Source organism: Pangasianodon hypophthalmus, chromosome 5 (assembly GCF_027358585.1).
Source record: "Pangasianodon hypophthalmus isolate fPanHyp1 chromosome 5, fPanHyp1.pri, whole genome shotgun sequence".
Lineage (NCBI taxonomy): Eukaryota > Metazoa > Chordata > Actinopteri > Siluriformes > Pangasiidae > Pangasianodon > Pangasianodon hypophthalmus.
The window spans coordinates 14,954,238-14,975,579 of NC_069714.1; the positions used below are offsets into that span (position 1 = coordinate 14,954,238).

The following is a 21,342-nucleotide window of genomic DNA, read 5'->3' on the forward strand; positions in this document are numbered from 1 at the left end:
CGTTCCAATAACACATACAACTTCCTGCTAGAATAATCTCGCGATACTTTCCTTTGAGTTGCGTTGCCGCGGACAATGAAATCTCGCGATATCTGCGCTCAGTTTGGGCTCTATTTCGCGTACCGTATATTGCAAGGTGCTGTTAGGAACAGACTGAGTCTAGACGTACAGCTAGTTAGCTGTTGTGAAACTTCGGTGTAGGATTTTTTTAATTGCTACGCAGTTAAGTAATAATTATTTTGTACGTTTGTATTCTTGGGCTTTTGCGCAATTCGCTTTTGAACCTAATAAAGAAGAAGAAGGATAGGAGGATAAGTGACGCGTCGTTTGTGGAGGAGCTTTTGGCTGGGTTCCTTTAGCTAGCTAGCCGGCTTGCTAACAAAGAAGATATTTTGTGAAAAGGAGCAATCCTCCTCACTACTTTCCCTAGTTATGAGTCATGTGGCCGTCGACGGTCTAGATCAGCAGGTAAGTCAGGATTTCCTGAATGGCCTGAAATCTCAAAACATTTACTTCCATAAAAATAACGACGTATTTCTTTTAAAAATTCCTCTCGGTGATCACGGGCTTTTTCACACAGCGCTGTCCTGAAGACCGGCAACTGGCTTGTCCGGTTGTTTTGTCCAATCTAAACCGGATCTCAATCTGCTGTCCAGTCTGGCTGCGAAACTGTCAGGATTAGCTTACATCCTTAGTTAGCTAGCTAGCTTGCGTATTACGCATTTCGCCAAAGTTAGGCGCTGCAAAATCACCATCAGTGCAGCTGCAGAAAAATCCTGTGCATTTAACAGCTAGTTAGATAGCAACCCACGTAATGTAAACAGCACAGCGTGTGGCGTGGCTTTAGTTTGTTTTTCTTGTGTCGTCTGTGTAAGTGAACTTCACTACGCGTTGTTTATTTGAAGGCTGTACTCAATGCTGAAGCATTACACGTGTATGCAGAGCTAGATAAAGCTAGCCTCGGCTGCAGCAGTCGTGACCCTGTTTACTGGTGAGGCCCACTCAAGAGTCTGCTAATCAATCCCCTGTGTCTCCTCACGCCAGATACGGGGTGCCATTAAATATACTCGGCTCGCAGAACTGCTTTTCCAGATCGTTAGCAGCACTCGCTAAGGTTTCATGTTGAGGATGATTAGCCACAGGCTGCTGCTGCTGCTGCTGAGTTAGCCTTGGCTTCTGCCTCTCTCTCCTCAACATCTTGTCACTTCCACCGTCGGACATTTTGTTCGCCTCGCAGATTAAAAAAAAAAAGAAAATCGCAGATGATCAGATATTATACGCGACTATGCATAAAGGCTGGTAAACAATCCAGTAATGTATATGCATGCATATATCTATATCTATATATTTATTTTTCAAAAGTAAACACATTGTTTCTTGGAGTGATTTATGGTAGGAAGATGCATGCAAAATGCGCCACACTACAGAGAGATGCACGCGCTGCCGGATGCAGTCATCACTGCGCCTGTCATCCAGCCTCACATCTCTCACACACACACACACACACACACACACACACACAGCTTACACAATATACACAGCCTCTCCAAATATCAGTGCAGTGATTACAAAATGTGCAACAGTCGTGGACAGTGTGCAGATTGTGGTTACAGTTAGGTTGTGCATTTCTCCTTTTGGTAAACTACAGACCACTGGTTCTCAAAGTGCAGTAAGCCTGAGGTCTCTGACTGTTTTTTCTTTTTGTTACAGGAAATCACAATCCATCTTTATCCAAGTTACTGTGTTTATTATTGAGTTCTTATAGCTATTATTCTGTTTGACTGGTCACTTGATTTGTATAGCTTAACCTCCACTCAGAAACAATAAATAATGTCAACTTGGACTTAATGTGTTCTGTCATTGGGGGGGAAAAAAGCTCTAGGGTTCAGATAACTAGCCAAAATACATTTGAGTAATAAGCCTAATGTTTAAAGAATTGGCATATGTGCAATAAATAAATCTATACTGGGGGTGTCTGTGAAATCGATTTTACAGTTAAAGGCTCCAAACTGTTTGTGAACCTCTGCTAGGGACTATGGTATTGTGCTGCTTAAATTATTGTGCAGCTAAAGTCTCAGGTTTAAGTTTCAGAAGAGCTTAAACATAAAACCACAGTGTATCCACAATCCAACCAACGTAGTCACACAGAGCATTCCATACTACAATCAGCAGGTACTAAAAGTGGATTATTAGTACTTGCACTGTGTCATATTTAGTGACTTATAGTTGACTTGCCTTTTTTTTTTCCCCCCCCCCAGCTTTCTGCCCTAGACTTGAACTCTGCAGACGGGCAGGGTGGAGGCACTGGCAGTAAGTTTGTCTTTGACAGTCCCAGTTCACTTTACATGCATTTTACATTTGCATTCTTAGGAGATTTTTTTTTTCATCTATCACCCTTAAGCATTTCTCAGTTTGTTTATCTAGAGGAACCATTAAAGGTTCTGTGTGGAATCCCCCAACAGATGATGTCTCTCTTCAGAGAGGAACTCATTTTATTTTTCCAAAGAGTGTATGCACATGTTTAATAGTTATCTCTCTTACACTATATGGCCGAAAGTTTGTGGACCCGTAAATTCCATAAATTACACCAATAAATCCCACTCCAGATTCTGTCTCCTTTGTTGTTGCAATAACCTCCACTCTTCTGGGAAGGCTTTCTGCTAGAGTTTGGAGTGTAGCTGTGGGGATTTTCTCATTCAGCCACAAGAGGATTAGTGAGGTCAGGCACTGATGTCAGGCGGAGAGGCCTGGGGCACAGTCTGCATTTCAGTTCATCTCAAAGGTGTTCAGTGGTGTTGAGGTCAGGGCTCTGTGCAGGCCAGTCGAGTTCAACAACAGACTTGGCAAATCATGTCTTCGTGTGCTTTGTGCACAGGGGCATTGTCATGCTGGAACATGTCTGGGCCTCTTAGTTCCAGTGAAGGGAAATTGTAAAGCTACAGTGTACAAAGACATCTGTACAGTTGTGTGCTTTGTGGCAATAGATGCACATATGGGTATGATGGTCAGGTGTGCACAAACTTTTGGCCATATAGTGTATGTTTTTGTTGTATTCTAGATACTCTCTTGTCATTCTTTCTGTTTGGTTTGTATAGTATTATGGCAGTATATGACTAAACTGAACATGTAATGTTGACTGAAATTTAATGCTGCAAACCCATTTAAGTGTCCATTCATTGAGATTTCTTTTAAACCTCAGGGCGTTACATTCCTCCTCACTTGAGAAACAAAGATGCTGGTAAAAATGGTAAGTGTTTTCAGATAGGTTGTACCAACAACTGGTTGTTGCTTTTATTGAAATGTATAGCATCACTTTTCTTTCCAATGACACCACATTAAAAATGCTGTTGTTTACAGACTGCAGCTTTAGCATTCTACGAGCCGAAGATGCATCTATAACAGATGTGTGTAGATAGATCAAATTATTGTTAATCACTGCTTTTAAGTATATTTTAAACACATAGCAGATAATGCAGTATGTTTTCCAGTGCAGTGATTAAGCTTTACTATGTATTTGAGATTGCATGAATTGTCACTCTTAAAGCATTGTTACTTTATGTAGGTCTCTCTTAAATTATTGCCCATACATTTTGCTTCTTTTTTTCTTTTTCATAGGCTTAATTTTTGATTATAGCTCATTTGAATGAATCTGTTACATTTTGCTGGGTTTTTGAGTTTAATGTGAGCAGAGAGTTGTTGATTGTTTTGGGAAGCTGATGTTGAGTTGATGAGCCACATTCTTGTGAAGAATTTTAAAAATTTTTTTATTTATTTATTTTTTTTTTAAACATTGTTTTCCAAACTTTGGTAGGGAAAAAACAGGTTTATTTATTGTCCTTTGTATTCTTTTTTTCCCCTTATGTTTACTGCTTTTTTTTTTTTTTTTTTTTTTTATTTCTTCACAGCAGGAAATGCTTATTCCTCTAGTAGACAGAGCGGTTATTCAGTGCCACCAGTACTGAGCTGTAAGTTTGTTTTGTCAGCTTTGCTACGGGTGCTCTGCATTCCTAAATGCATGAAAGTTTAATTACATGTCCAGATCCAGCATATAGGGCCAGTATATAAAGCTCAGAGTTTACTGGGCATAGTCAATGATCTTACCACTTTGAACAGATCAGTGTAATGAATCCTTCTGACACTTGAGTGTTCTGTTTTGAGAGGCAGCCAAACGTGTGCGCTGTGACTGACTTCTTCCTGCTCTACACAATTAGCCGTCAGCTGTAGTCGCTTGTGTTCCTCTCCTTTTCTCTCTTCTTTTCCAGTTGAGTCTAGGGTTGTGCAGGGTGTGAAAGAGGGTTGTTGACATTACACACTTCAGTATAGACAACACATTTTATTTAAAGACAGTCACTTGGTTTTAAACAACATGAAGCTGTTTCATGGATTTCTTCTAAACAGCATCCATAAATTCAGCTCCCCGAGAGAAACAGCAATCACTTTACAACTGTATTCGTAACCATTAGAGTAAGCCTTGTTTCTTTTGCCTTTTTGTCCATCTGAAGAGAGGGGTTTTCCTTAAGTGCACTATGCCTCTGCTCAGGTTACCCAAGATACCCATCTCAGGAGCTTTCCTTCTATCACACGTACGGTGGTGGCTGGCCAGACAGATGTGGTACACCTGTATCTCTGTATTTGCATGGGACATGTGTAATGTCCCCCCCCTGCCTTTAGCCCTCAAGCTGACTGCTACAATATGCAGTGATCAGTCACAGCATTATGACCTTTGTGAAAGAGAATGAAGTTGGCAGAATTTGCAAACTAATTAATGCTCTAATATTATGATGGGAATGCCTGCTTTTGCTGCATGCTTAACTGTATTTATTTATGTAGGTTTATGTAAGTGTTCTGATTGGGATCAGCACAGGTGTCTGACTGTGGAGGCAAGAGAATAATAATAGTAATGATAAAAAAATTATTTGTGCCATTATTATGTGTTCTATGTTGTTATTAAATAATTAATTATCTTAATTATGACAATCAGATTCTGCCCCAACACGACAGCACAGAGTTCAGTTCTGATTCTCTAATACCCCTTGTTCTCTTACTGTGTCTCACCAATTTTCATTTGCACAAATCCCAGTTTTGTGTATTTCACAGTGTAAAGAGATCTGCCCAAAACCCCATTTCCATTTTCTCTCAGTTCAGTCATTGCTAATTCCCACTTCCTTAGCTAGAATTTTCCTCCGTTCCATAACAGATATGAACCTGGGACGAAGCAAACACATGCTTCCTTGATTTATTCGTTTTTTGTTCATATTGATACCAGATGATGGAGAAACACATTGTTTTATCCAGAGAGTAACTATTTGCTTCTTGTTGTTAGCTACATGTGTATGATTAAATTTTGGTGGATTCTGAACAGAATGCTGTGCATTGTGACTTTTTGTCAGCTCTTGAGGGATTTAGGAAAAAGTCCTGTTTTATCGTTCATCTGCAGTTTCTGTCTGTCTGCAGCAAGAATAGGATTGGCCTGCTCACTTGCATGCTTATGGAGAGCTGTCAGGGAGTGCTGATGGAGGCTCCATATATTACCCGTGTGTGTCCCCTGTGTGCAATGTCAGCAGTGTGGCCACCGGTGGGAATGAGGACACAGACAGTGTGCTCAGACTGGCTGACCACTGTGGTAATTGGAGAGCAGCTGGTATGACATGGCATGACGTGCCCTTTCATCACTGTTTTAGGTTGGCTGATTGTCTACCAAGTTGCAGCTGATACAGTTCAGGTTGGCCTACTGGTGTCTAGCCCTTGCAGTGAAGTCCTATGATAACTGATGTTAATGACAGTGATAACTGCAGATCTGTGTGGTATAGTTAGTGTTTCTCTTTAACTAAAACTGGAGCTTGAAGAGAAAACAGTGAGGCTGTCTTGGCAAAGCTGGTTTGTTGGTTGCCTTTGTGTGGTTTGATTAGCACTAGTTCTACCTCTGGTTAGACTACAGACAAGTATTTTAAACTTGGCCTTCCTCTTTGTATCTGGGTGTTTGGTCCACCTTTCTCATCTGAATCACTGTATGCAAATGCAGTACTAGTTTGCTTTCACTTGCTTTTTGACAACTACTGCTCGCTCACCCAGTACCAGTGGGAACAGGGCTTGGGAATCCACATCATGCCACGCTGCATTGTGGGATTGATCTGCTATATGGTCTGCAAAAGCAATTAGTTTACATCAAGCTGTGATGTGAATAGCCTGTGACAGATAACACATTGTGGAACATGGATAGGACTCAAAAGAGAAAGTACTTGAAATGGCTGAATTATTCCCCCATTTTTTTCACAATTTGTGGTTGCCAATTCCCACCCACCAGCCAGCTCTCTCTGATCACATGTGTAGCTGGGGACGGTGAAGGCAAACACAAGGTTCCTCCGAGACTTGTGAAGCCAACCGGTGCATCCTTTTGAACTTCTGCTCATGCGTCATCACAGGGCAGTGTAACACACTTGGAGGAAAGAGCTATCCACACTCTTCCACATATATGAGCTGACAGACACCCAAGATTGGCTAGTGTCTCTCTGATTGAAGGGGGAGAGAGTAATGCCATCCTTCCCACCCAGAGAGCACAGCAAATTTTGCTCCCTTGGCTACTGGCCATGGATGAATGTGGTGCTGTTGGGATTCAAAATTGTGATCTCCTGGCAATAGGGCAAATGCTTTTCTGTTTAAAAAAAAAACAGTACAATATTTTGTAAGAAAAATCAGTACTGCTATTCACGTTCTTTACAAACTACCAAACAATAATTGGAACAATGAATGGACTACAGACTCAGAAAAGCTTTGTCTTAATATTGAGATATATTTTATCAAAAGTATCACTATGACCCCAAATTTGAAAAGTAATCGTAGCTTGTTAGTGGCAAGTAACTCGTGCATATTGAAACAATACTGCGGTTTCCCACAAGTCATTGCAGCGTGACATCACAGTCCCAAACCCTATTGTTTTTATGGGCTTGGCTTTTGGCTCCCCTTCCTCAAATGTCTACAATTAGGCCTGCTTCTTGCCAATTGCTTCAGATTTACTTTTTGTTCTCTGTGGAAGACTCTCCTGGATGGGATGGTGGTCGTAACAACTGCTTTGTTAATGGATACCATGACAATCGCATGAATGGGGCTGGAAACTTTAATCGTGGTCCCCCTCGCAATGACAGAAGTGGCCGCGGCAGCTTCCGTGGAAATAGGGGTGGTGGTACCTTCAACCAACCCATGCATAACACAAGTAAGAACTTGTATTCCTCTGGTAACCTTTTTATAAACTTTTATTCTTTATCTAAAATATGTTTACACTTGTTTTATAAGTGTGTACACTGTTCCCAAATGTTAAAGGTTAGTCTCAATTCGTCTTATACATCTAAACATTATTTCTGTAGCCTACAGTGGCTTTGAAAACAAAGACGGAGGCTGGAACACAGGTTTGAACAGGGATGCTTACTCCAGCTTCGGTGGACGTTCTGACAGAGGGAAGTCTGCTTTCTTCAATGACAGGGGGACGGGCTCAAGAGGAAGGTAAAGGAAACATAATTTGATATGTTTCTAGAGAACATTTACTGTTAATCAGTAAACATTTTCATTTAAGGTAAATCATAAATATTCTTGCTAAGTAGACTAAAAAAATTATGGGATGCAATGTATTTAAAACAATGTTATTGTTCAGGTATGAGCGTGGGGGCTTTAGCGCTGGAGGTGGAATGGGAAACAGTCGGTGGGTAGAAGAGTCCAGGGATGAAGAGGACTGGTCAAAACCTACCCCACCCAATGAGCGTCTGGAACAGTACGTACCACAACCAACTGCTAATTAGGCTTCCCCAAAGAGCCCATCTGCTGCTTTAACTAAGCCTTTCTTCTCTCTCTGTTTCTCTCTGTCTCTCCTCATCGCTTGCCATCAGTGAGCTGTTCTCTGGAAGTAACACAGGGATTAACTTTGAGAAGTATGATGACATTCCTGTGGAGGCCACTGGCAGCAATTGCCCTGGCCCTATTGAGAATGTAAGTCTCACAGTGATGATTTCAAAGAAAACTTGTAAATCTCAGACACCAAAGCTGAATATGGCTTTATACCATTTCTCTTCAGTTCCATGATGTTGACATGGGGGAAATCATAATGGGTAACATAACTCTGAGCCGCTACACCCGTCCCACCCCTGTGCAGAAGCATGCCATTCCCATCATCAAGGCTAAGAGGGACCTAATGGCCTGTGCTCAGACAGGTAGGTCATTTTCCACATCCGGTATTAGTCTAAACGCAGTCCTTGTCTTTTTGAGTGGCTGGTTGGCAATGTGCTTTATTACTCATGTTGCATTTGCTTAGGCTCTGGGAAGACTGCGGCGTTCCTGCTCCCGGTGTTGAGTCAGATCTATACTGATGGACCAGGAGAGGCCTTGCAAGCTTCTAAAACCAGTGGCCAGGTACTAATGCACTTCTGATCTTTCTAACCACCAATAAGTTATTTGTTCGTGTTATTTTTGGAAAGCCCTTCATGGCTTTCCTATGATTGATATGACCCAGTTACAGTGCAAATTCTAACTGCACTGTGCTTTATTAGGAGAATGGAAAATATGGCCGCCGTAAGCAGTATCCCATCTCCTTGGTCCTGGCTCCAACCAGAGAACTTGCTCTACAGATTTATGATGAAGCCAGGAAGGTATGTCCAACAGTTTCCTCACTTTTGGCAGACCTGAATGATAATTTCTTTTCAGATATGATCATTGCTTACTGTCTCTGTTGTAGTTCGCATACCGCTCCAGAGTGCGTCCATGTGTAGTCTATGGAGGGGCTGACATTGGCCAGCAGATCCGGGATCTGGAGAGGGGCTGTCACCTGTTGGTGGCCACACCAGGACGTCTGGTAGACATGATGGAGCGTGGCAAGATCGGCCTGGACTATTGCAAGTGAGTGTTGGAGCCAGAGGCGCAGTGTGAAGAGCTCGCAGCAGTGATTTTATGCACTTAATCCAATGGAGGAAACTAAAAAGTGCCTCCATTGGATTAAGTTCTTCATATTTTCCTCTCTACCAGTTACCTGGTTCTAGATGAAGCTGACCGAATGCTGGACATGGGTTTTGAGCCACAGATCAGACGTATCGTGGAGCAGGACACCATGCCACCAAAAGGCGCACGCCAAACCATGATGTTCAGTGCCACTTTTCCCAAGGAGATTCAGGTACATTTCCACACACTGTATACATTTTGCTTGTGCTCATCATTGCTTTAATAGCAGCCATTAAGACGATACATGTTGTTTGCAGATCTTGGCCCGTGACTTCCTGGAGGAGTACATCTTCTTGGCTGTGGGCCGTGTAGGCTCCACCTCAGAGAACATCACCCAGAAGGTGGTCTGGGTTGAAGAGAGTGACAAACGCTCATTCCTGCTGGATCTGCTCAATGCCACAGGTAGAACCACCTCTCCCCATGCTAGGCTATAGTCTGTATAGTAAACAGTCATACCTGTAGAAAGTTCCCAGGTAAATACTGCTGAAAAAGACATGAAACAATCAGGGGTAGTAACGAGGTATTAAAAGGTTCAATGTTTGTTGCAGAATTTGGTGTTCTGTAGCCTTTTGTTTAATGTAGTCCCTAATATCTGCTTGAGGGTCTTGAAGAAAAGATAGATTAATTTATCTGTACTTCACTAGACTTTGGAAGTTTTTTTAAAAAAAAAAAAAAAAAAACTGTTTCAGTGGTAAAAGATGCATAAGGTTTACTGGGAGGTTTGGTTCTATTTAAAGTCATTCCAAGTGAGGTTCAGGAAAATGCAGCTGAAACTCCTGAGAGGCCAGGTAAGTGTGGGCTTTGCTGTCCAACATGATAAAACACGTTCACATTCCATTGGCCTTCTTTACATTCTACTTTTTGCCTTCTCCATACGCTTTAATATATTGAGCTTTTTAGGTAGGATGCTTGTTTAATACTCATTCACTCTTTTAGCTCTGTCTCTGCCAAAGGTATCATTTTTAGTTTTGGTATGTGTAATTTGCCTGCAATGTGACCCATTTTCCATCCATTTGGATGTTGCCTCTGGAAATCATGGCTAACCGTGGTAACAGATTTTCCAGTTGTGCAGCTGAAGTCATTTTAAATTTGTTGTATCTAAGTAAGCCTGTTGCTTTAACTCAAACGACATGTCCATTTAGTTAAAGCACATCCTTAAAATGGACGAGAGGGAATAAAAATGGCCTTGATCTGGTGTTTCCATGGTTACCAGCACAACATTATGCAGATGAATGTGAGTGGCTGCTTGGATGAGTTCTCATCTGTATCTTACCATAGCAACTTAGCATGGAGACACAAAAGCATGTAGAGACGCGTCATTGGTCACTGTTGCCATCTCAACGTTATCTAAGCAAAGGCTGCTGCTGTTCTGTAGAGGGCTGCTGGCGAGAAGCTGGGGAGTGAATGGAGTCTTTTCAGAGAAAGGCCTTGTTCACTCCTGACTCACTCACCTCACATCCACTTGAGCTTTGCTTTGATAGCCATTAAAGAAAGCTGTGACAAACATTGAACCCAGTTTAAGTCCATGTTCCCTTTTTTTTTTTTTTAAAAGGCAAGGGTCTGTTTCTCTACTTGGATTTTTATGCACTGAAGGAATTTCACTTAATGGTTGTCAAATGATGCAAAACTGTCTTGTTTGCCATGTTTTAGTTGTCATTGTACTTTTATTTTTGGATTTTTGTCTCAAGTGGCTTGCTCTCATGTGGCATATAGACCTGACTGTGTTTCTGGATGCAGGAAAAGATTCCCTCACGCTGGTGTTTGTGGAGACTAAGAAGGGTGCAGATGCCCTGGAGGACTTCCTGTATCGCGAAGGCTATGCTTGTACCAGCATCCATGGTGACCGATCTCAGAGGGATCGTGAGGAGGCGCTTCACCAGTTCCGCTCAGGCCGTTGCCCTATCATGGTCGCCACAGCCGTGAGTATATCCTGAGTGTTCTGTAAAAACCTGTGCCTCTCGTGTTGTGTAGCAGTAATTCTAACAGCACTCCCACCGTCACAGGTGGCTGCCCGTGGTCTGGATATCTGCAATGTGAAGCATGTCATCAACTTCGACCTGCCCAGTGACATTGAGGAGTATGTCCATCGCATTGGGCGCACTGGACGTGTGGGAAACCTCGGTGAGTTCATCAAAGGACATCAGCAGGCTGAGAGTTTCTGCTTGGTGCAACTCGAGGGAATTTGATATAAAATGTAACAAATACTGTATAAGCTCTTATTTTCATTCATTTCTGAGAAAAAGCTCAGTTCACACTAGTCATGATGTCATTTGTTCAGATTATTATAAACATGCTTTATCACTATGTATGATGAAATAGTCTAACGAAATAATAAAGGTGCTTTCATGCATTGACATGGGGATTTATTTATTATTAAGGATTTATGAGGATTTATTATTTATAATTTATTTATTATTAAGCAGCACTAGTTACAATGCTTCAGAGAGCTTTTAATTCCATGAGCAGAGCCTGCAATCGCCTCTCATAACAAAATGCAGAATGAAAAAGAATTTCATAGAACAGCCAAAGGCTTTGTGGCGTAAGGTTTTGTTGAGAGCACAACCACAAGTCCTGATCAGCTCCAAGCTCTGAGTTGTAAAAATGACCAAAATGCACTTCTCTGTATAGAGTCTACCAGCAAGTAACTAACATGGTGAATCATTCTGTGGGTGACACCCCCTCAAACTCCACTCAGTGGTGATCACATAAGGGCAGCCAGCAGCTGGTGACCCAAATGGTGTTTGAAACACAGGGGTGTGACAGCAGGAAAAAAGATCTACTACTCCAACCAAATTTTTTTTTTTTTTTTTTTTAATTTCTACTTGTGTATTAATTCAGGTTTGGCCACCTCTTTCTACAATGACAAGAACAGTAATATCACCAAGGACCTGCTGGACATCTTGGTGGAGGCAAAACAGGAGGTTCCTTCCTGGCTGGAGAGCTTGGCCTTTGAGCACCAGCACAAGAACAGCAACCGAGGCCGCTCCAAGAGGTGCAACCTTCTCATTCGTTTCTTCTGTTTTTATTCATTCATTTATGCTTTAGCAGTTACTGTATTGGGCTCTAATGTTCCATGGGTGTGCAGGTTCTCTGGTGGTTTTGGAGCCAGAGATTACCGTCAGATGGCTGGAGGTGGCAGCAGCTTTGGCAACCGTGGTGCTCGTAATACAGGAGGCCATGGAGGCAACCGAGGTTTTGGTGGTAGTAAGGGTAAGCGTAACTCTAAATCTCTCCTACTTAGGCAAAGAGTGATTCCATTTTTTTAATAACAAATGGTCTTTTAGTCTAAAATAATCTTATGTTTAACCTAATTTTCTCCTAATTTGGTCATCTGTAAATTCCCACCATCTAGCCAACTCTCCCCTAACACACATCAGCTACTGACCGGTGAGGGTGAAGGGTAACATGCTTCCTCAGATTAACGTGAAGCCAGCCATCATCTTTTTGAATTGCTGCTCATGCTGCGTTACAGGGCAGCTGAAAACGCAAAGGAAAGCGCTTATTGCCCTCTTCTGCATACTAGAGCTCACAAATGCCCATGATTAGTTACTGTTACTGTGATTGACAGGGACGAGAGAGTAATGCCATCCTTTCCAGCCAGAAAGCATGAACAATTTTGCGCCCTTGTATAAAGTATGCTTTTGTTGATTGATTTTTTTTGTTTTGTTTTGATTTGTTTTTTCTTAATCTCTTTTGTCTCAGGTGGCTTTGGAAATTTTGTCAGTGATGGCTATGGGGGAAGTTATGGAAACTATGGAGGAAGCTACACCCAAGTGGACTGGTGGGGCAACTAAATGTCTCTGCAGTGGCTCACCATGCCAGACTAGCTGAATGGAAACCACATGTTAACTTAAGCCAGACTCTGCGCCCTGTGTAGCTTTAAGAACTCGCAGTACATTACACGCTGTGATTCTCTGCCTGCGTTCAGAATGGCCGTGGCAGAACAGAGCGTCACTTTGTAGTCAGGAAACAACAATGGACACCCATTTATGTTTGATCTAGAACATTGGGCTTAGTTTTCAACTGCACTTTTCTTTGTTTTGAAGCAAAAACTGAGGATCATTTATATGTTAATGTACTGTGCCTTTAAATTTAAACAGGACATTGTTTTATCATTTCACTGAATGAACTTGGCCAAGAGCTCAATTTGTTTTTGTTTATAAGGCATATAAAGCTTGTACTTAATCAAACCTTGGCAAAAAGGAAAATGTGGCTTGACTGAGTCACAATTCCATTTGAACTTCAAATTGACTTAGGGATATCATGTAGCCTACATTACAGGCCAGAGAACTAACAGCTCATGGAAGCAGCACAGAAGCGCTGGACAAGTGTTTATTCATATGTGGCAACTTTGCTGTAAAGGATAAAGAGTTCTGACTTTTTGCTCACTCTATCCTGGGTAGGCACCTATTTAGGTATATGGTAGTCTTTAGAAAGGCCATTCCAGTTGTGATAGGAATAGTCATGACAAAATGGTAAACACTCAGTGTTAACTACACTCTGGTTAACGATACACAGTGCTGGAACTTGTTACTCCACTGCTTTTAATTGACTTGACAGTGTTATGGCAGCTAGTAAGTACCACATGCTAGCCACTGTAAGCAGGCAGCATTTTTTGTTATTTTTTTTCTTGAAACATTTTGATGGAAAAGAGACATTGAATTATCATTTGGGGGGGAAAAAAAAACCTTTTGATAATGTTTCATCACAAAAAAAACAAAAATATGCGTGCCAACTTAAAGGCGAAATTCAAATAGCTTAAAACGGACCATAGTACCAAAGCGACCCTGCCTCTAGTCATGGCCTCTTTGGTCGTATACGCATGCTAGTGTTTTGTTTTTTGGTCAAGGACAGAGGACAAATTCTGTCGCAGGCTTTACTTTATTACAAACGTTTTCTCTTTTCAAGCTGCGTTGGATGGCATGGCTCATTTTCCTAAGCAGAGGTGTTAGGAAATGGCTGAGTTCATTCTGAGGCATTGGCAGATATGCACAGGGTTTTCTGAGTTGGGCCTGGCATGCTCTCGGGCTCCGCTGCACTGTGGTGGTCACGATCACTGTGTGGTGGCCAAACACCAGGTTTGCCCTCCTTTGTGGTACATTTTAATGCTGTCGTCTTCAAGAGTTCATCTGCTCTGATGTAAACTAACCACTGGCTCAGAGCCAGCTTTCTGCTTCCTTTGAGGAGGAAGGAAACCTCAGAGAGGAGGAGGAAAAAAAGCATTTAACTCAAGTGCAATAGGTTTTTCTTCTCAAGTGTGTTGTGCCTTGACATTTTTTTAAATTGATGAATTCAAGCAGATGCACTGACAGTATTGAGAACTTAAAGTTGAATGGTGCTACTTAAGTTAGGTCTAGGCCCATGTATGTTGTGCCCATCAAGTTTTACAAAGTTCTTTTATTGCACATCTAGAGTTTTATATATAAATGTCTTGAGTGTGTGTCCTCAAGCTTCCAAATGTTGTGAATGGGGAGATAGAAACGCAGCTTGTTTACAAAAGGGGAAGGGATCTCAATATTTACCAGGATTTATTTGGGACCAGGGGGATCAGCAGTGGGGAATTTAGCTCTTTGCACACAGATTTCTAGATTCTACTTTTGCTGCTAGTTTTGTGTAATTTATTAAGCATTTTTGAGAAATATTTATTTTTGTAAGCCTCAAAGCGATTCTTTGAAAGTTTCAAGAAACTTGACCAAAAGACAGTACAAAAACACTGGCACTTGAATGTTGAATGTCACCTGTATGCGTGGAATTTCTATACTTGGGGTAGTGTGAGCTTTTTAATGTTTCAGACTATATTGGACTGAGTCAGTATCCACAGCTGTTGAAGGCCTCCAGGCCATATTTCTATATAATTACTGATTGGCTCTCAAAATTGGAAATAGGAGAAAAACATGCCAAGGTTTGGAATAGTGTTCAAATGACCTAATAATTTCTTAGATGTATCAGTGCATAAAGTGTCCAGTTTCTCCAAACGTGTGCATTTCTTCTTTTAAAATGGAATTTTGTTCTGTTAGGGGTTTTGTTTCAGTGAATGTCTGGCACAAGGCAATCTTAAACATGTGGTTCTTCTCTAGTGTTGCATTTGCATATACAGTGCCTCTGGGTTTGGGCCTCTGAGGAGCAGTTAGCAAGTGATGGTGCTAACAGACACCTGCTGTGCAATTTGTAATGTTGAATTCATACCCTGCAGGAAAAGATGCAAAAGCCTTTCTCTTGCTAACTTTTCTCAGAGTGACCCGGAGCACTTTAGACTTAGTATTTGCTTTATGTAGTAGTGTAGAAGCTATGCACTGCATGAGAGGACTCATCTGTGCATTTATTGTATGATTTTACCAAAATAAAAGTTTGAAATGCTAATTCAAATACAAAACCAAGCATGTTTTCTAAAATGTTGTTCGTTGTAGCAGAAAATGGGGAAGAACATGTAGCAGCTGTTAATGGTGTGGCTAAAACCTTATTGGACTTGTTTGGAATTCAAGTTGCTTAAGTTTGTTTACAACAGATAAAATCATTCTTTCCTGAACTAATCCCTTGTCTTCATTTTATTTCAAGGACAAAATGTACCTAAAACTATATATGTCACTTCCTAAGAAAACACCACAGTGGGAAATTCTATACCACCTGATTAATAATAACCTGAAGTGCCTGTTTAAAAAGTGCTATTTTGAGCTTGTGCTCTGAAATCAGTGAGATGGAGTTCTGTGAGCTCAGTGATTGAGTTAATGGTGTGTTAAGCATGTAAAACACTAGTCATAAGGAAATAACAGATTCAAACAAAATAACCATGGGAGTGAGCGGGATTAGGATTAAAAATCAGTCCTGCGCTTCCACCTCGAGTGCAGGTAGGTAGTTGGTAGGTTGAAGTTGAGTGGTAGATGGCATGTAACTTCACTGGTTATTTTGCATGAGTATAGTAAAGCTGTTTCCCCACTGACAGGAGGATTATTTGCACAATCAGAACCCCGTGGTACATTCTGCTCTTTATAACATGTAAGATGTTGAAGTGTGATATTTTCTGTTGCCTATCATCAAGTTCCTGCCAATATCATCACAGGCCTGAAATGAAACATTGCTGATCTCTGATCATTGCTTTATACGGCTCTAATCCCACAGCCATCTAGAGGATTATTCTGCCATTAAGTGATGGCTTTTGGAAATGAAGTACTGCTGTTTGTGACAACACACACACACACACACTCTCAGGATACCATTAAATCAGTTCAGATGTTCACGGAAACATGATGCTGACAGAACGATGCTGTCGGAGCTCCTTCGTGGAAATTTTTTAAATTAATTTTCACGTGGTTGGATGTGCATTGATGTCAATAAGCAGGTAAGCTGTTTTTGGGTCAGCCAATTACTTATCGTTTATGTATATTTTTTTTGCAGTTTTCTTGTTAGAATGATTAGAAATGTTTGTGATAGAAGCAGAGTTAATTCTGTCATTCTAAGAAGAAATACCTTAATTCCCCAAAATATTACTTAACATTTTGTTTCCATTTTGCATTTCAGACATTTTACCCCATGCCACAGGTGAAATGGTTCAGCAATGTTTTTCTTTATAGGTAAGAACAGTTAATCTTTTATTCAGTTATTTGCCAGGTGTTTTACTAGATTTATTTACCCAATACCTCACCAGCAACAAAGTGTACACCACTGTGTAAAACAATTCAACAATAAGTAATGAATGTTCCATTACATAAGTTTGGCCGATCTTCAGTTTCAAAGCTCCTGTCTAAAATCACATGGCCGAATGGTAATTTCTGTTTACAAAGAAAGTACAGAGAACAGTGAATTGTACATTTGCAATCTAACATCTGTCCTTTCTTAGTACTATAATAACTACCACTGTGAAGAACAGCTGCAGGATAAGAACCTTAAAAAAAAAAAAAAAAAAAAGTGACCTCCCCATGTGACTCCAACATTAAATTATTCCTCATGCTCCTGCGTGTGTTCTCCCTCATACTTTAATCCTCCTAGGCCCGTCAAGGGGGAAAAGCAGAACTCATTTACAAAGTGATTGCTCTACCTGATCAGCACTTTCATTTCTGCTCATAATTATCAGAAATGCTTCTCAATACTTTCCTCTACAGGTTCTGCATTGCTTGTTTTGAATCAATTAGTTTGCATGTACGAAATCTATGTGATTAAAAAAAAAAAAAAAGTAAAAGCAAAAATGAGATTGAACTTGTTAGTGATCAAACTGAAGCGACAGATTTATCAACCTTGAAAGCAACTTCATGACTTTATCATACACACTGTCTAATACAAGAGAGGCTCGTAGCTCTGTTATGCTGTGGGAGGGATTTATTTTGCTGGCATGGTTTGTGTCCACTTGCCCCTTATAGGGAAGCATCACTCTAAGTCAATACAAAGTTATTCTGACTGACCACTTTTATCCAGTGATGAAACATTTCTATCCTGGTGGGAGTGGTCTCTTCCCGGATGACCCTACCCACTCAATGGGGCTCACTCAATGGTTTGATGAGTATAAAAATGTTACATGTCCGCTTGTTAGACAGTGCTCTTCACTACTATCATCAAACACCAATTAAAGGGATATCTTTTGGAAAAATGGTGTTCCATCCCCTCCAAGGTGCACTGAAGCTGTTTTGGTAGCTTTTGATGGCCCAACACCTTACTAAGGCACTTCAGTCTTTCTATAATTCATCACCTGCCATTATGTGATAGAACATCAAAATTTGATTTCATGACTTAATATACTTTCCCATAAAGAATATTTTTTCATTTGTCTAGAACTTTTTTTTTTTTTTTTATAAAGTTCTTTTATTTTTCCCTTCTCAGTGTGGGTCATGGTCTTGCCTCATGGCATAACTCTCTGGGCCTGCTCTAGTTCCTGTCCCCCCAGCTGTATGTGCACTCAGGAGAAGAGCTGCACTGTGCTCTGTGACCGTGCCAACATGGCTGAGCTGCCCAGAGAGTTCCCCTGTGAGGCCTCCTCCATCAACCTGGAGAAAAATAGCCTCAAATTTTTGTCAGAACGAGCTTTTGGAACACTTCCCTCTCTTAAGTCCCTCTTCCTGGACCACAACAACATCTCCTTCATCACACCAGGAGCTTTCAAAGGGCTTCCCAACCTGCTGGAGCTCACAATGGCCCACAATGAGTACATCCGCTATCTTCACACACGGACCTTCACCTCTCTCAAACGCCTTGTGCGCTTGGACCTTTCTGGCTGCAACCTCTTCAGCATGCCCGACCGCATCTTCCTGGAACAGACCTCCCTCAGAGAGCTATTCTGCTTCCAGAACAATTTCAGATGCATCCCAAGTGCTATACGAGGAATGGAGAACCTGACACACATTTACTTGGAGCGCAATAAGATTGAAGCAGTAGCATACAACTCTCTGCTGGGACTACGCAATCTCAAGTATCTGAACCTACAGGAGAATCGTATCAGTGTCATCCATGAGGAGGCCTTTAAGGACCTAAGACAATTACAGAACTTTTATCTTAATGACAATCTATTGGTCGACTTGCCAAGGAAATCTTTCAAAGGCCTCTGCCATCTCAAGATGTTAAATCTGGGTGGTAACTTGCTAACCAATATCTCCATCACGTGGTTTGGGGATCTGGTGGAACTGGAGGTACTCTACTTGGACCGGAACTGCCTGTCATTTATTGACAAGGGTGCCTTTGAGAATCTGACCAGCCTTGTGACACTGCATCTCAACAGCAACAAACTGACTACTCTGCCTTTCCCAGTCTTCCAGCCCATCTACTTCATTGGGCATCTTTATTTGTTCCGCAATCCCTGGGAGTGCAACTGTGAGCTCGAGTGGCTGAAGGAGTGGATGGAGAACTATAAGCTGGTGAGGGATATCCCATGTGTATCTCCTCCTTCAGTAGCTGGTCTGGATCTGAGCAAGGTACTGTACGCACATGTGAACGGTACTTGCATTGACCCAGCAGAGTTTAACCTGACCACAGCTGTTCCAGATTACAGCACCACGCAGAGCAAGTTCAACAGCCTGATCTCCAAACTGATGAATCAGGAACTCAGGGAGGAGGTGAGGAACTTTACCGAGGGTCAGAGGAACGGGACTGTGCTAGAACCAGCAGAAGGTCAGGTCTCAGCTGCTCACAGGCCTTCTAGTGTTGTTTTAGTCCTGCCATTACTGCTGCCATTGCTGTTCCTCATCCAAGCTCAGACAGGCTGCCTATTAGACCTTACTAATGCTTAATGAAGGCCTGGCTCAGGTCTGGAGGAAGACGTTTGCCAAGAATTTGTTTGGACTGAAAGTTGGGCAGATGAGAGATTAATCCTTCCTTCAGAGGTGGAGTGTGTGAAAAGAAAGGAAAATCCATCGGCTACAGGACTAAAGAAGAATTTTTTTCTTGGAGATCTGATAGTATTTTAAAAACAGTACACATAGATGAGGACAGAGGACTGGCTGCATTTTTTGTAATGAAAAACACATTGTATAAATGTGTTAATTTAAATTTAGTGAACTCAGTATACAGTATCTGATCCATTTTAAATGTTCTGGAGCCATTTATTCATGCTGTTATAGGAAACCTATAGATAATGGTTGGTGTAACAGTAAAAACTGTGACCCATAAATCAACTATATTTGCATAAGCATTGATGTAAATATAATTTATGAGGTGAACATGAGCTACAGTATTATTGATGACATACAGTTCAACACTACAAATGGAACATGAATCACTTTTTGCTGTGTTGCATCAATTTATGTGAGCAGGTAGTATTTCATTAAGCTCACTTCCTGTCAGTTAGTTTAGAAGGCAACATTACACTCTGATTTCTGATTCTTACAACTGGGTGAATGCATTCTAGTTTATAGTTGTTTCTAGTTTCTAGTTTTAATATTCATGCACTAGTCTTCTTTCAATGCAAGGCTAAGCTACACTAAACACTCAGCTGCTCTGTATTCAAACCAAATGATTAACTTCATCACTGCCTTGTGATGCTCTGATCATAGTAATTATTCTAATAAATAAGCAAAAAAGAAAAGATAAACCTATTGAAAATGCAATACATGTGCTTTCTAATATTGGGCCATTTTGACTGTTCTCTTCAGAAAAGTGTTTCGGGTCTAAACCCAGCAATGTGAACCTGAGTTAATCTGCAGCTCAGTGGTGTTAGCTGTGGAATGCAGATTTGGATGGATACACAGGTCACACTGCAGTGCTGTTATACCATGAACTTTGCTCTGATTTTAAAAACATTTAAATAGCAATGCACTCATTTAGCCAGAAGCACAGGTTCATATAAAACAGCTGGACTGGCTCGGCAGTGCCGCATATTTAATTATGAGTTGTATCTGGACATTAGCACCACTTTTGTTCCAGCTTACAGTGTGAGAGTGAAAGTAGTGTAGTAGTTACACTAAGTGTAGTAGTGTTACACTAAGGAAGCTCACAGCCGAGGTCTGCATCAGGACTAGGACTGTGCAGGTCAACAAAAAAAGTCTCGGGACTTTATCGGGAGGTCTAGCCAATCATTGGCTTCTGTGAGCTCACGTATGTAGAAGCGGGTAGATAGCGCTTTCCTCAGAGTGTTTTACACAGTCCTGTGATGCAGAATGAGCAGCAGTTTGAAAAGATGCAGTTGGCTGGTTTCACGTGTCTTGGAGGATGCAGGTTAGCCTTCAACCTCCAGGGTTGGTAGCTTTCGTATGATAGGGGAGAGCTGGATTGTGGGTGGGAATTGGCAGGTGACCAAACTGGAGAGAATGGGGAAAAATGTGAGTGCGTGGGAATGCTCAGAATTCCTTCATGAGCAGACGGGTGAGATTATAAACAGTCCTGTGCACCTTCAGCCCAGAGAACTCAGTACTCTCATTAATGATGAGCGTTTATCTAATGGAGGTACTCAGCATGTGTTGAAGTGTATCTTCCTGTGGGGGTGTGACAGGATGAGAATGACACACACAACAGGATGAGCTGCCTTCTCTAATTTACAGAACTGATGTAATTCAGAGAAGCTTATTATTAATTAACAAACGATATGTCTACATCTGGAAAGTAACATCTATAGTTGTATTTTTCTATTTTTTCTTGTAATGAGGGCATACAGTATGTTTAGGTCTGCACTTACATTATCCGCTGCTGCTCCTCACATGTCAAATGACAGACAGCTCCATGAATCCAGCAGCTAGCTGTCCATACACGTCTACCTTCATTCACGTTAGGTGTACATACAGTATACGTAAACGATAAGATGATAAAATACACATTTGCTAACTCCTGCGCTCACGTTTTCTAACCACACACAATCTCTCAGACACATTTCTCTTGACAGATAGTACTGCATGCATTTCAGACTCACTCACACTCACACACACACACACACCTGGGCATTTATCACACTTG

General features: G+C 41.3%; 2 protein-coding genes across 7 annotated transcripts; both read left to right on the forward strand.

Annotated features, from left to right (window-relative positions):
* The first annotated feature begins 104 nt into the window (after nt 1-104).
* ddx3xa (DEAD-box helicase 3 X-linked a) lies at nt 105-15,505 on the forward strand. 6 transcript variants are annotated; one of them, XM_026913118.3, is made up of 20 exons: nt 105-468; nt 2,259-2,310; nt 3,200-3,247; nt 3,906-3,965; nt 4,541-4,612; nt 7,034-7,210; nt 7,362-7,497; nt 7,646-7,762; nt 7,878-7,977; nt 8,063-8,198; nt 8,300-8,397; nt 8,535-8,633; nt 8,720-8,880; nt 9,007-9,151; nt 9,237-9,381; nt 10,717-10,898; nt 10,983-11,100; nt 11,818-11,971; nt 12,065-12,189; nt 12,682-15,505. In XM_026913118.3, exons 1-20 carry the CDS (start codon nt 433-435, stop codon nt 12,771-12,773), a joined length of 2,253 nt encoding a protein of 750 aa, XP_026768919.1. In that variant the 5' UTR covers nt 105-432; the 3' UTR covers nt 12,774-15,505. The 6 variants fall into 6 exon arrangements, with proteins under 6 accessions (XP_026768919.1, XP_053090580.1, XP_026768920.1 ...); XM_053234605.1 differs by having other exon boundaries at nt 3,909-3,965; XM_026913119.3 differs by lacking the exon at nt 4,541-4,612 and having other exon boundaries at nt 106-468.
* On the forward strand, nt 13,935-20,903 carry nyx (nyctalopin). Its single transcript, XM_053233854.1, has 2 exons — nt 13,935-14,074; nt 17,765-20,903. The coding sequence occupies exons 1-2, from the start codon at nt 13,935-13,937 to the stop codon at nt 19,185-19,187; spliced, it is 1,563 nt and encodes a 520-aa protein (XP_053089829.1). The 3' UTR covers nt 19,188-20,903.
* The last annotated feature ends 439 nt before the right edge of the window (nt 20,904-21,342 follow it).